Source organism: Fukomys damarensis, unplaced genomic scaffold (assembly GCF_012274545.1).
Source record: "Fukomys damarensis isolate Sample0158 unplaced genomic scaffold, DMR_v1.0_HiC HiC_scaffold_33, whole genome shotgun sequence".
Taxonomy (NCBI): Eukaryota; Metazoa; Chordata; class Mammalia; order Rodentia; family Bathyergidae; genus Fukomys; species Fukomys damarensis.
In genome coordinates, this window is record NW_022900945.1 from 55,876,564 (window position 1) to 55,891,059 (window position 14,496).

The 14,496-nt window shown below is 57.2% G+C and overlaps 1 protein-coding gene across 1 annotated transcript in view; it reads left to right on the top strand.

Annotated features, from left to right (window-relative positions):
• The first annotated feature begins 10,201 nt into the window (after positions 1-10,201).
• LOC109118645 (small conductance calcium-activated potassium channel protein 3) overlaps positions 10,202-14,496 on the top strand; it is a 6,384-nt gene continuing 2,089 nt past the window's right edge. The window contains exons 1-3 of the mRNA XM_019210586.2: positions 10,202-10,277; positions 10,619-10,715; positions 11,293-11,403. Coding sequence (XP_019066131.1) covers positions 10,202-10,277; positions 10,619-10,715; positions 11,293-11,403 — 284 coding nt within the window. The remainder of the gene's footprint in view (positions 10,278-10,618; positions 10,716-11,292; positions 11,404-14,496) is intronic.

Genomic DNA, 14,496 nt, shown 5'->3' on the forward strand with positions numbered 1-14,496 from the left:
GCCCCAACAAACCTGGGTTCTGCCGGGCAGAAGGCGGACTGTGGATGCTTCAGGGTGAATGAGTCTGTTTTCCTCTCCTGACGACGCTGGGGCACGTGAGCAGGCATCTGGCCAGTCGAGGCTACACCGGAACTTCTGTTTAAACCCCAAGGGGCAGCAGCATGCAGGCTTCCCTGGGCTAGACTTTAGCTGCCCTCCCTCCAGCCTTTCACACTGCACCAACTCCAAATGACACCCACCCCATCTTTCCTTCCCCTGCGTGCCTTACCCCAGGAATGCAGCTCTATCTGCCTGCTCAGGGCAGAAATTTGGGGATCACTCTTTTGTCCCTTCACCTCACACCCGTGTTGTCACCAAGCCCTGTCAACCTTACCTTCAGCTTCCTCCTTGATTTTCTTTCCTTCCGTCTCTCTGCCTTGGCTCAAGCCCTAATCCTGCCCTGGATGCTGGCAGCCTCCACATGGATCTGGTCGCAGCCTGGACTCCACTCTCGCCTTTGTCCACCGTGCAGCAAGGTGTGCTCCAGTCCGCTGCCCCTCTGGTCCCTCGTGAGATGGGTCCCTCCTCCTCTGCTGTGACAGCCTTCCCGTCAGGGCTCCTCTGATTCTCTGGCCACCGCTCTTATCCTGCTGTCATTTTCATGGGAGCTGAAGCCACAAAGCATCATTGTTGATTTTCCCCAGCAGCTCCCCAAGCCTTTCCTCTGCCTGGAGTGCAAGTCAGCTCACTTCCCCAAGGCTGGCTGAGCAGTCTTCACCTTCAGGGTTCTGGGGTGCAGGCCCAGGAGACTTCTCCCGGTGCCCTTCCCTGCTGAAGTTCTAGACTGTGGTGGTCACAGGGCTCGCACAACATGGCTTTGCTGTTGATGTTTTGGGCAGACCAATGGGGAACAGGGGCTGCGTTGCGTGCCTAGGACTGAGGTGGTGTGGGAGCATGGTGGGGTGTTTGTGGGAAACAGCAAGGCGCCTGCAGAGCCAGGTGCCATCCCCAGCAGGCAGCGTCTATGATGCTGTCAGAGCTCTCAGGATGAAGAGACGTGGCCGGGGCTTGGTGGAGTCCCAGGTGCCTGGGCTGTGCTCACCGAGGAGACCTGGCCAGCGGAGGAGCTGGAGGAGCTGCGGGACGCGGAGCGGCACACGAAGGCCTTTGGGCTTGGTCCCGGGAGCTCGGGGAGCCACGGTTCTCAGCAGAGGAGCAACAGGGCCAGACCTGCATTTTCGAGAATTTCTCTGCCACACGTGGAGGTGGCATTTGAGGACCTGAGTCACCGCCGTGGGGCACTTGGGTGGTAGGTGGGGTTCAAACAGGAGGTGAGGAAGTGTGGGGGCTGCTGCGTGCTGTCTCTGAGGCTGGGGCAGGCAGGTTCCAGGGCTGCCATCACCAGGACAGTGCGGCCTCTGCCTGGGGGCCAGGTGGGGGCAGATGCAGTCGTTTGGAGGGAGGTGAGATCTTCAAGGGCAGACACATGGTCTTCCTGCCAAGACGGGACTGTGCTAAGCCGATGATGCTAAGCTGCCGGGCTGGGCTGGAACTTGGCAGTCCTCCTCCCCAGCCTCCCAGGGCTGGGGTTGCAGCGTGCACTGGCCTCTGGAGCTCTCCCTGTGAGTCCGGCAGGAAAGGCGGGGTGGGGCGGCTGCGGTGTCGAGGCCTCGGCCTCAGGGTTAGGGAAGGAGGGGCCCTCAGAGCCGGGAGGTGCCCGGTGCTTCATGTCTGCTCAGCTGTGGCTGCAGGGTGGCACTTTCATCCCAAGAACTCAGGGCTTTCCCCGCAGGCCTGGGTGCTATTGTGCATTTCTATTTGGTTTTTTGAGAGGGGGGTTTTACTATGCAGTTCAGCCTGGTGTTGAACTCACTGTGCAGCCAGGCTGGCCTTGAACTCGCAGTGATCCTCCTGCCTCAGCCTCCTGAGTGCTCGGACAATAGGCATGAACCCCCATTCCCGGCCAATGCACAGAAGGCTGAGGCCCCGGCCACGCTGCTGAGGGTCTGGGCACAGCTGGGCACCCTTCATCCATTCGCCTGCCCATGCCAGGCCTGTGCCAGGGAGAGACAGCAGTGACAGGCCAGGTCCAGGCCCTGCACTCGTGCGGCCTGTGGGTCCAGGTGTGGACATGAGGCTGACCACTGGCTAGACGTGCTGTCAGCCAGCTGTCTAGGGAGAGCAGAAGGCTCAGCAGAGACTGACGGGAGAGTGTGGTGCTGTCTAAGGCAGATGAGGCTTCTGCTGCTGAGTTAATAGGACTGGGGTTACTGAGTCTGTGATTATCTCTGCCAAACCCGGCACATAAAATACCAGGTGCAAACTGGAGGAGGAGGCGCACACCCGTGATCCCAGCCCTTGGGAGGCTGAGGCAGGGCAACTGCTGTGAGTTCAAGGCAGCCTGGGCTACATAATGAGCTCAAGGTCAGCCTGAACTACATAGCCAGATCCTGTCTCAAAAAAAAAAATTTTTTTTTAAAGGGCGTGAAGATATAGATCAGTGTGAAGGCCCTGGTTCAATGCCAGTGCCAAGAAAAAAAAATAGGTACACACCGATTGCCACTGTTCTGAAATCCATGTGTACACCGCAACTTCAGCTGTGTAAAGAAAATGCAATGTGCAGTGAAGGCCTGAAATAGGTCAAGTATTAATCAGACATGTTTTAGAAGCTGGGCATGACGGCGCATGCATTCAATCCCAGCACTCGGGAGGCTGAGGCAGGAGGATCGCTGTGAGTTCGAGACCAGCCTGGGCTACATGGTAAGTTCTAGGTCAGTCTCAACTATATAGTGAGATCCTGTCTCAAAAAACCAAAAAACCCCAAAGCAAAACAAAACAAAAATCTACAGTGAGAACCTGTCTTGAAGAACCCAAAACAAAAAACCTAAACACCTGCCAAACAACAATTTTAGACGGAAGGGTGACATGCGTTCCTTCTGCTTCCTTACAGTTTTCTGTTTTCAAAATTTTAATAATGAGCAAATACTGTGACAATTCAGAAAGGCAAACACACAAGACCCTCCCGTGCGCCCGTGTTGGGTCAGGTCAGAGCGGTATCTGCAGGGCTGTGAGCGGGGTGTGGTTGTAGTGAACCCTGCTGTGAGTGACTCTGAGAGCTGGACTCTTCGGGCCCAAGAGTCCCGCGTTAGCCAAGCTAAACCCATGGAGATCGAGCGGCTCCCAGTGGGTTGCATGGACTTGTTTACTCGCTCATTCATCCAGTCGGTGTTGAGGGAGCTGCTGCTGCATCCAGTGCTGGACAATAAAACACAAACGGCAGTGTGATGTAAGAAGGGCCTCTGGGAGATCCTCACAAAGCAGTAGGCACATGGCAGCGGGAGCAGCTAGCCCAGTTTGGCACTATGAGGACAGGGGAGGCCTTTAAGAGAGGATTATTAGGGGACCCGGAAGTAGCTCAGTGGCACAGCACCTGCCTGGCAAGTGCAAGGTCCTCAGTTTGTTCACTGGTACCAAAAAAAAAAAAAGATTATTTGAACAGGGCCTCAAGGGATGAGTAAGAGTTTTCAAGGCAGCAGAGAGGAAATTGGAACCTATGCTGCCTTGGGAGTTAGTTTTGGAGATGCTTAGGTGTGCTCTAAGGGCAGATGAGATACAGGGATGTGGGTACTCTCGTGCCCATCCTAGCAGGAAATCAGGACGGGCAGTTTACAGGTCCCGGCTCACAAAGTCAGCTGTACCCCTGCGTCCTGGCGATTTCTTACTTCACATCCAAGAGTCCTGCGGGCTCCAGGTCTGTGATAGCGACCTCTGGGCCATGTGCCACCTCGTGCAGGAACTGGAAACATCTGGGTCCTGTGGACAGACAAACACGCAGGGCCTGGGTTTGCCCTTGACCCGAGGACAGCTTTGGGACGGCGACCAGGGCTGGCAGTTCCCAGAGGCGTGGAAACCTTCATGAGAGTCCCTGAGAGCGAGCTCCTGCGCCTTGGCACCGCTTTCCGGTTCCTTCTTTCTCTCTTCTTCGTCGCTGCCCCGTCCTCTGCTGTCTTCCCCTTCCTCCCTCCCTGCTCTCTCATTTTGCCCCTGATAGTTTGCTCCCCTTCCTCCCTCACGGCTCCCGCTCTTCCCTTTGAGGGAGCCTCGCCCCCGTCTGGAGGGCAGGGAGGGACAGGGTGGAGGGGTGCTCTGAACTTGGTGGCCACCCCCTGACAAGGGCCTCCTTTTCAGGAGCCTGGATTTGTGACCTGACAAGGAAGAGGGACCACGCCCCGCTCCGGCTCTCAGCTGAAACATCTCCAGACAGATACCAATCGGGCTTCCGCAGGAAATTAAAGGCTTCAGCACAGGGCAGTCGCTGGCGTCTCTCGAGCTGCTCTTGAAGTTGCACGGCAGGCCTGCTCTCTGCTATGTGCAAATCTGTAATGAGATTTCTCCCTGAACCTCTCTAATGAAGCCAGTGGAGTGTGCCTTCTAGATAAGCTCACAGCGGCCAGCAGGTTCCCGTTTTGGTGCCAGCGGCTGCCTCCCCCTTTTCTGAGCTGGTGCATGTCCTTGGGGACCACTCCGGGGAGCTGCCTGGGGCAAAGTTCCTTTCAAAACCAGCACCAACCTCCGTTCTGAGACTGCTTTTGGTGCTGGGGACTGAAGCTGGGTGCTTGAAATGCCGGGCAAGCACTGTGCCACCAGCTACGCCTGCAGCCACCTTGGGCCTCTGGGCCGCAGGGCTTCCCATGCCTGTCCTTGGGCTCGTGCCTCTGCCTGACACCTGTGCCACCGCTGCTGGTGATGGGTTCAGGTCGGAGCTTGTGGACAGGGCCTCCAGCCAGCCCCACACGCACTCTCTAGGCTGTGCAACATGCTGTGGCCACCTCGGGATCAGCGTCCATGCGACCAGGCACTGGGTTCAGGGCCCTGGCACTGCCCTGCTGCTCGCCTGCCGGGGGCACCCAGTGTCCACTGCGCAAGGTCCGCATGGACACACGCAGCAACTTCGCCTCCCACATGGGGCCTGGCTGCCCACGCCGGACTAGGGCGGGAGAGTCCCCAGGCAGGTGGTGTGGGCCCCACAGATGCCTGGCTCCGCACTGGGGCGCGGCTCTGCATCCACACTGTGGCCGCCCTGGCCTGTGCCTCTGGCTCCCTGGTCAGAGCAAGCACCAGCCTCCACTCAGGTCTTCTCCTCAGATGTGTCTCTCTTCCAGCCATTTTTAAAGGGAGCGGGAGGTGCCAGGTGCCAGGAGCTGTGGGACGGCATTTCAGTCAGGGAGAGTCAGGCAGGGCCACCCTGAGCCCTTTTCCACAGTGGCTCCAAGTACGGATCACATCTCCAGTGCCAGCAGCTTCGCTGAGGGGGAGGCACATACCCCATTCCCAGTTCTCCATGGTGATGATGGCTGTGGATAACTGAAAACAACAGATAATCCCCAAACCCGCCTTGAGTCATTGACTCCCACCCACCCCCCAGTGTCGCCTCTGCGGTGCAGCTGACGGACTGCCTGCTGCACGGACGCCCGTCACTCCCCTCCTTCTGGTGCATCGTTTGGCAAAGCGTCACAGTAGCCCTCGCCAGGGTGACAGGGAAGCGAGGGGCCAGAACCACAGCCCCCACCTACCGCGTGTGGCTGCACTCGGCCTTGGGGTTGGGCTGCTCCGACTTGGATTTCTCCAAGCTCCTAGGGGTTGAGAGACAGAAGACTCAGGGGTCCCCCAGAAGTAGGGTGTCTCTGCTGGAGGGCACATTGCTCAGGCTCCTGCTCTCACCACAAGACCCTCAGGCACAAGGAGCACCCGGACCGTGGCATCCGCGAAGATGGACCGTGCTCAGGGCAGGTGGGGCTTCTGGGGTCCTGACCCAAGCTCTGCTCTGAGTAGGCCACACACCTGGAGGTAAGCGGAGGAGATGGATGTCCCCAGGCAGTGGCTGTAGGGGTGCACAGTGCTGGCCACTGCTCTCTGGCCACTTCCTGGAGCCCAGACCTTCCCAGTTGGAAGATCTGATGGGTGCAGATGTGGCTCGCTGGTCTCTTGCCGATGCCCACAAATCAACTTCCTGAGTTCCGTTTTGGGGTCCAGCCTGCAGGCTCTCCCTTCCTCTCTCCAGGACATGACTCCTGAACTGAGGGCCGAGACACTTCCTGGAGCCCAGACCTTCCCAGTTGGAAGATCTGATGGGTGCAGATGTGGCTCGCTGGTCTCTTGCCGATGCCCACAAATCAACTTCCTGAGTTCCGTTTTGGGGTCCAGCCTGCAGGCTCTCCCTTCCTCTCTCCAGGACATGACTCCTGAACTGAGGGCCGAGGTGCTGGGGGTAGTGTGCGGGTGGCCTGCAACTTCTCCTGGGTGTGGGGAGTAGCGGGCTCTTGGGCCTTTGTGGGAGACGCAGAGGTGCCTCGCCGGCGGATCAAGGCCGGCCTTGTGGAAACGGAGCGTTGAGGTGGGGGCTCTGGGCAGTGCTCACCCTTTTTTCTTTGCTTGTCCTTCTCCGCCCCTCCCAGCAGGTGCAGAGGATTTGCTGATGGAAGCGGCAAGACTCAGGAAGCTGCTGGCCTTTCCTCCTTCTAGGACTCACATCCACCAGCTCCTGGGACCACCAGGAGGCTTAATCCCTGGTTTGCAGGAGGAAGAAAGTATTTTGCTAAGAGAAGAAAATTAGCACTCCCCAGGCCCCCAGGAATTCCTGTGATAGCTGCAGGGACTGTTGGAACAGTAATTTGTCATAAAATTGGCCATGGGAACACAATTTTGGAAATAGTCAGAGAGGCAAGATTTCCTAAGTGGTAGGAAAAAGCTCCCTGGTTGGAGAAATGGCTCCCATTTGGCCCGCGTGCTTTCTGAGATGCACAGCCTCCCGCATTCCCATTTGGAGGCAAGGCGTTTAGATGCCGGGTGGGACGGAGCCAAGATCAGGGAGCCGGGCTGCCGAGCCTGTGACTTAGTCCTTCCATCCCAGGGGCAGGCTCCTGGGCTGCTGGGACCCAGGGCCTCTGAGGAATGGGGACAGTGAGCCCTGGGGAGAGACCTGTGAAGGGGACTTAGAAAGCCTCTCACCCCTTCCCCTCTCCCTGTCTCCCGTATGTGTGTCCACATGTAACGCAGGCGTCTCCCGTCTGTCTTGTCCCATTCTCCCTGCCTGTCTGTCCCTCTCCGGTCTTGGCGAGGCCCTGTGCTCCTCCTCCACACTCCTCATCCACAGGCTTGCTGTGGGGAGTGGACTGTGCTAATGGCCACTCCCCTGACACCAGGCATAGCCTCCGAGGAGGTAGCACAGCTCCTCCATGTCCCAGGGACCTGCAAGGCCAGCACGTGTGCTGCCTCTGGTTCTGCCGCACCGGACTTGCTGTCCATCCAGACTCAGGTCGGTGGCTGTGGAGCTCCTCAGTCTGGTGAGCAGGTGGGCACCTGTGGGCCTCGGCACCAGGAAAGCTGCATTCCGCTGGAGAGACCGGTGGAGGAGAAACAGCTCCGGCCTCCCAGTGGGGAAGAGTCCTGACGTCTTGGAGAAGAAGGTCCTCAAAGTGACACACGGTAGGCACAGCGTGAGAAGAGACGGTCTCGGGCCACACCACCGGCGGTGCGAGCTTTGGGGTCGCGGTGGGGGCCGCCGTGGTGAGCGATCTGCTCTCGGGGACAAATGAGGGTAGCGGGCAGCTGAGGCTCGTTTACAGGGCAGCCTAGCTTGGAACTCGGCTCGGAACGGCTCTGGACCCGTGGTTGTCCTGAGTTCCGTGAAAGTCTTCCCTGTAGACTGCTCTGTACATGGCCACAGCCTCCTGGCTCCTCCTCCTCTTCGCATCTTCACGAGAGCTGCTGGCCGCTGTGACGGAGCGTCCTACTGGATGGGAAGCCTGAGAAGACACGGCGCTTTTATAATTCTTGCTAAATTCACATTGGTTTTGTCACGCTACCTACACAGGTTGAACTTGTTGCTCGCGATTTCAGGTGATTTCTATCTTGTCACGGGCTCCTGCCCTCATCAGCTGCCCGTTCCCTGCCCAGGACCTCCTGGGAAGCTTCCTGGTTGCTGGGAGGCTCCACAGTTAGAGGTGGACTCCAGCAGGGAGGGCAGTTCCAGACTATGACTGAGGAGGGAGAGCCAGCTACAGTGTCCATAGCAACCCTCTGGCTTTTACCTGTACCGGAGAGAAGGAGGCAGAGGCAGCCAGGCTCCTAAGAGGCTGCCCTGCTGTGCGATTCCCAGCAGGGTCCGTGCATAGCGAGGCACAGGGCTTCTTTCCTCCCTTGGAGCAGTGACTTGGAGTGGAGCTGAGCTGCAGCTTGGATTTGGGATGCTTTTGGGAGAGTCGACAGGGTGGGGGGGCTGCGGCAGGCTAAGCTGTCACATCCAACTGCAACTGAGGGGTCACAGCAGGTGGAAGGTCACACAGCAGGGAGGCATCTCACACAAGTCACCGCCCAGCTCTTTTCCTGCAAGTCAGGGCCCATCCCGAGGCCTCTGCGGTCCTCTCCCGCCTCTTATTCTCAACCTCGACTAGGGCAGGGCTGTTGGTGCAGACAGAGGCTCGCTGTGCACAGTATTTGTCGGTTGGTCCTGCACTGGGTCCTCCCCCGGCTTGAGGAGGGAGATTGTGCTGAGCAGAGATTTGCCCGGGGTCTCTTCTCTCAAGGTTCCTGTGTGTGACGCTGTGTGCACCGGCCACCAGCAGGGGCCGCCACACTCCTCACAAACCCTCCACGGGTTGCTGTGCCCCCGGGGGTGAGCGGAGCCTTGGCCAGTTGGGGCCAAAGAGCGTTCAAGCCCCTTCTCTGCAGAGGGCTCTTGTCGCGCTGCCCAGCTTTGCTCCATGCCCTACCTGCCGGAGGGTGGTTCCCAGGGCTGGGGAGCACTGGCTGCCTCTTCCAGGGCTCATGGCTACCCCAGCTGGGGGGCCTCCCTTGGGCGTAAGGGAGGCCCTTTGGGTTTGGGAAACAGACTTTTTCCTCAGAGCCTTTTGGGACTGGGGCCAAGGAGCACTTTGTTCAGCACATCTTACTTGAGGGCATGCTCTGTGACAGGCAGTGAACAGACAAGCCCCGCCCTGTCGCAGCCGAGTCTGTGGCAGGGCACAGCTGGTGAGTGGCTGTCCTCTCCGGCCTGGCCCAGGCAGACGGGCTTTCGGACAACACAGACTCCAGATCAGGCTCACAGGCTGAGCCGGTGCCCGTCAGGTGTCTACTGGCCCTCCCTGTACCAGCCCACACTTGTCCAGCCCCCGCAGGCGTACTTCACGGTTCATAAGGTGAATGTGTGCTGTGCACCCTGCAGGGCATCGTGGAGACAGGACTTTGGCATGCGGTGCCCGTTTCCCGTTTCTTTCTCCACACTTGCTTCTTTCCGGAAGTATTAGCACCTCCATGTGACCTTTGATCCTTGGAATAAATAAATGTTTCCATCCAAACTGATTCATCTGGCCAGGACAGCAAGTTCCCACACCAGAGCCGTAGAGAAGGGAGCAGGAGAAGCATTTAATTGTTTTTTTTTCTTTTTATTGAGGTTATTGGTACAATCTAGATATACAATACAATTACATTCATCATTGGGATTCTGTACTTTTACATACTAGGTCTTGATTCTCATTTTTCCCCTTGTCCCTGCCCTCCCTTCACCCCCTCCTCGCCTCCCCATTTACAAACACTTTATTTCCATTTTTTCAGTTTCTCATATTTTTTTCCTCTCCCTTATTACCTTTCCCCCACCCTTCCCACTTTCCCTACACCTTTAGTCCTTTACTTCCTATTTCACATTATTAATTATCTCATTAGGATCCTGTGTACTATTGTAGTTTTTCACACCAAAGAAACTATTCGGTATTTCAGTTAAAGAAATCTCTGTATGAACATTAAAAATAGGGAATCCTAAAATAAAACTAAAAAGGAAAGTAAAAGAGAAAAGGCAATGATGTAACATCCAAATAATCCTTAATTCTGGAGATGAAAATGGTCCCTGAACATATTTAAATTGCTAGGAGAAGTATTTAAAAAGTGTCCCAGGGCTCACAGCGGAGGAGGGAGGCCTGCAGCGGTCTGGCTCCCAGGGTCTGCTCGTCATGGTCACTGGCAGCAAAATGGCAGGTGGAAGCTGGAGGGCTGATTCACAGCCCAGGGCTGCTCCCGGGCACTGCCTGGTGCCGTCCCGTCTTCTCACCGTGCGGGAGCAGCTGCGGGTCGGTGCAGGGCTCGGTCGCAGGGCTGAAGCACCCCAGTCACCCCTTGCTGGGTGTGGCAAGAGGCTGCACCGCCGGGCTGGTGTCCTGGGGCTCAGGGGATGGGTGTGGACGGGAGCCTGCACCTACCAACTGGCATCCTAGTGGCCAGCGGTGCCATCAGGGCTGAGGACCGAGGTGCCCCAAAGTCTTACACATGCATAAACTCACCTATTTATGCAACACTCAATGTGGGTACAGGTTGACAGTTGTGTGTGTGTGTGTGTGTGTGTGTGTGTGTGTGCTTTATAATTTGCACCACAAGCTCCTGTCACCAAGGAGCTCCTGGTGTGAATTAAAAGCAGGAGAGAAAACACATGTATAGACAATGTCAGGCACAGAGAGAAGGGGAAAGTATCCCCAGAGAGGTAGAAATAAAACGTGAAGGGAACACAGACAAGGGACGATGGCGTGGAACTGAGGGAGCAGGGAGACTGTCTCAGGAGTGTGGGCGGGTGGGACTCTGCGCCTTCCTCCAGTTCGAAGACAGTGGACACAGCGCAAGGGCACGAAGGAGGAGCCTTCAGATCGCAGTGGTCTGCTGACCTCCAGCAGCTGCATAAAGCTTTCTGAACGGTAGTTTATGGGGTGAGAGCGATGGAGCTCCCAGCCTGCCTTCCAGGGCTGCCAGGAGGAGCAAATGTAGCAATTTATATGAAAGCAGTTGGGAAACAATAAAGTACTATGCAAACACAGTTTTTATATAGAGCATTAGTTAATCCAGCCACCAAGCTCCCAGATAAGAGCACAACACTGACTGGAGGTGGCCATCAGGGTCTGAGGGGGCGGGGCCGATAACACTACCGTCCGTCTGTCGCTCATCCGAGAAACCCTGAAAGAATACATCCACGGCCAGGTGGCCTGCTCAGTGCCAGGGATGTGGGAAGAGATCAGATCCTTCTGCTCTAAGACATATGAGCCTCTGGGAGACAGTCAGAGGAGCATAAGTGGTTACTTTTCTCAACCTAGTTTCAGCCAGGTCTACATTTTAGGGGAAAGCTCTATAGACCATAATCTTGGAATTTTAAAGCTGAGCAATTTTAGAGCTCATTTCTTCTACTTGCTGCTTCCGGAGACAGGAAAATCATGCTTCTTATTTGTTGTCAAAGGGCCGTGACTTCTTTTGCCTCCAGATGACCTCTCCCGTTTCCAGTTCAGTTGGCGCGGTGAATCTGTCACGCTTCGTGTTCGCCGGCTCCGTGGAGCCGCTGCAGACACGGCGAAGCCGGCCTTGCTCCTGCCCTCAGGGAGGTTGCAGTCTGCGGTAGGGGTACAGGTGGGGATGAGACCTGCGCTGCTTGACGTAGGGTCAGCACGGGGCACTGCGGATGCAGAGGGGAGGCCCCGTGGGGCGAGGGCAGGCGGGCTCAGGGCACCGAGGCACGGAGGTGTGGAGTCGCACAGTTCGGGGGAGAACTAAGCATGGTGGGGCTCAGGAAGGAGCCGTGAGGAGTGAGGCTGGGGGGGCGGGCAGGCACTGAGCCCCACCTCCCGAGGCGGAAGAGCTGGTGCGGCCGAAGGCTGCCCCTTTCTTCCGCGGCCCGGTGGACGTGTCCTCCTGGCTCTCCTCGGACGCTTCGCTGTCCCCCTTGGCCTCTATCTGGACAGCAGAGGCCTCGCATGTCACCTTTCTTCAAGGTAAGGCCCAGGCCCTGCTGCCTCTGTGAAGCCTCCCTAGATGCCCTCTGTCCTCTGAGAGCTCCGGAGCCTCTCACATGCGGGGAGCCGCGCTGCCGCCCTTTCACCCAGGCAGCCAGCCTCGTTTGTCTCTGCCGTGAGAGGAAAGCTGGGGGCGCTGTGGGAGTCACACGGTGATGTTCAGTAAACACCGAACAGGACCGAATCTCATGGATTTGGGTTTGGCATCGCACAGCTCTGGGTTTGATCCCAGCTGCGCCACTAGTTTCTTCTTAGCAGTGTGGGCAAGTCTAAGACCTGTGTGATGCCCACCTTTTCATTTACAGTGTGGAAGATGGTTCCAGCTGAGGGCGCGGGCAGACACGGTTGGAGTGGGGGTCAGAGCCCTGGTGCTGCCCATGTGTAGCGGTGGCAGGGACACACCTGGGTGCAGGGCCTGGTTGGGCAGGATGGCAGGGCTCAGGTGTTCAGTTCTGGACTTGCTCAGCGCCCACAGGAGCCCCCTGCAGTACGGAGGGTGCAAAGTACTTTTCCTGGGCTTGCTGTTGGCCCAAGAGGCCAAGCAGTTGGCTTAGGTCACCCAGTGGACCAGGTGCACAGCGTTGCTGGGAACGGGGCAGGAGGAGAGCGAGGCCTGGAGGGGCTCTGGAAGAGGGCACGGTGTGCAGCCTTGGGGTGATGATGGGCAGAGGGGCACTGAACCCAAATATGCTGGTAGCTGTTTAATGCCAGGAAAGCCTCACCTACTCATCAGGAAGAAGCCGGCCCTGGTTTCCGGGTTTGCTGGCTCCTGCCCCCGACTGACTCAGGCCAAGTATGACACTGCCCAGTGTGGAGTTGGGAGGAGGGGTGTGGAGTCTTTGAAGGGCCAGCTGCCGTGTACCACAGGGGTGCCGGGCTGTCACACGTGGTGCTGTGGGATATGGCACTTTACTTGGATGTAGTCTTCCCCCAAACCCTCATTGCTTCCACGTTACAGAGCAGTGAGATGAGGCTCAAGAGGGCGGCTTGCCTGTGGCCACCCGGCTGTCCGTGGGCAGGAGGGCTCCAGCCGGGGAAGCCTGACTTCAGAGCCCAACTCCAACCTGGGTGTTGTCTGCCTCCCCTCGGGATGGAGCAGCTGTAGCCAGGGTGGGACTTGCCTCGGTGGCACTGCTGTGCAGTTCCATTCCCAGTGGACCGGTCCCCAGTGCTTTCTGGCACACACAGGCTGTCTCACCTGGTGGAACTGTCCCCCCACGTCCTACTTGGACCCTGCTGGCACAGTCAGGAGAACCCGAGTCGGCAGCCTGGCCCAGACCAGTCAACTGAGGCAGGAGGCAGCCCACGGGGCACAGAAATGCCCAGGCCAGGAGCCTGCACCCCAAATTGATTTTTCATAGCTGGAAACTGTATCCATCACCAAAGCCCAGTACTAACAACACATTTCTGCCACTAACCACATATCAATGGCAACTTATTTGGCAAACCTAAACGTGCGATCCGGAGCTTTGAAGCAAATAGGTGGCTTGGTGTGGGGATGGGAGAGGGGGAGGGAAATGAAGAAGACAGGTAGCAGGGCACAGGTGGGGCCTGTGGGAGCAGTGAGGTGGGGCACTGGGGGCCTGCGTGGCCATGCATGGGAAAACGAGAGACTGCAGGCTTGTCGCTCCTGGGCCTGGCTGGCACTGTGGTGTGTGCCGCGCACGCGCCCGGATATCCTCTCCTCACTCTTATCTACTGAAGGAGCTGGCAGAGGCCCAAGGGTGAGGGGGACTCGGCAAGCAGCCAGGAAGACACCTCCTTCTTAACACCCGGGGAGTGCCTGGAGATTCCCAGCCTGTCTTCCTCTCTGATCCCTAAGGCAGGTGCTGTTAAGAAGGGAAATACATTCATTTCTGGCCCCCTGCCTTTGGAACCCCCTCTGCACACAATGGGAGCTTAATAAATACTTGATGACAACAACTCTGAACCTGGGAAGCCAGCAGCTGTTCCTAGCCTTGGCTCTCAGAGCCTCATGGGGCCAATCAGGCAGGGAGCCACCATGCAGGTCTCCAGCCTCCCTGCGAGACCCCAGGCCGGTGATTCTGCTCGCAGCTGGCAGGGAAGGGCTGAGCTGCACCACACACATCCTGCTTGGGGAAGTCGGCTCTTCCTCCACAGATCCTCCCGGAGCTCTCTCATCCATCATTTGAACAATATTTATTGAACACACACTTTGTGCTGAGTGTCATGGGGAAAAGCATTCTGGGATACAGAACATGGGGTCACACTGACCTAAGATCAACCCTAGCACCTTTAATTACAAGCTAGGTAACATCTGGCAAAAGTTACTCATTTGTGCTTGTGTGCTTTTTAATTTTTGGCCCTTTTTCTTCCTTTCTTTTCCGCCCTCCCTCCCTCCCTCCCTTTTCATTTCTTTCTTTTTGAAAACGGTTTTCATCTGTGAAAGGAAAGAGATGACATTTTCAGAGTGGATGCCAGGATTGGGACCCACAGGTGCCCGCATACCTGGTGGTGGGTGAGTTGTCCATCCCCAGAGGAGTGGCCACCCGTTTCTGTGGCCTTGGTGTGGTTGCTCAGCATCTCTGACATGCTCCCTCCTTTGTAAAGTGGGAGCAACATAAAGCCCCGCTCTTTGGGCACTGGAAGGATCTACCTGACACCAGTGTGAAATGACCTGTCCTAGACCCTGGCCACTAACACGTGTTTCCCCCCGCCGTCCCCGCATCGCGGTGAC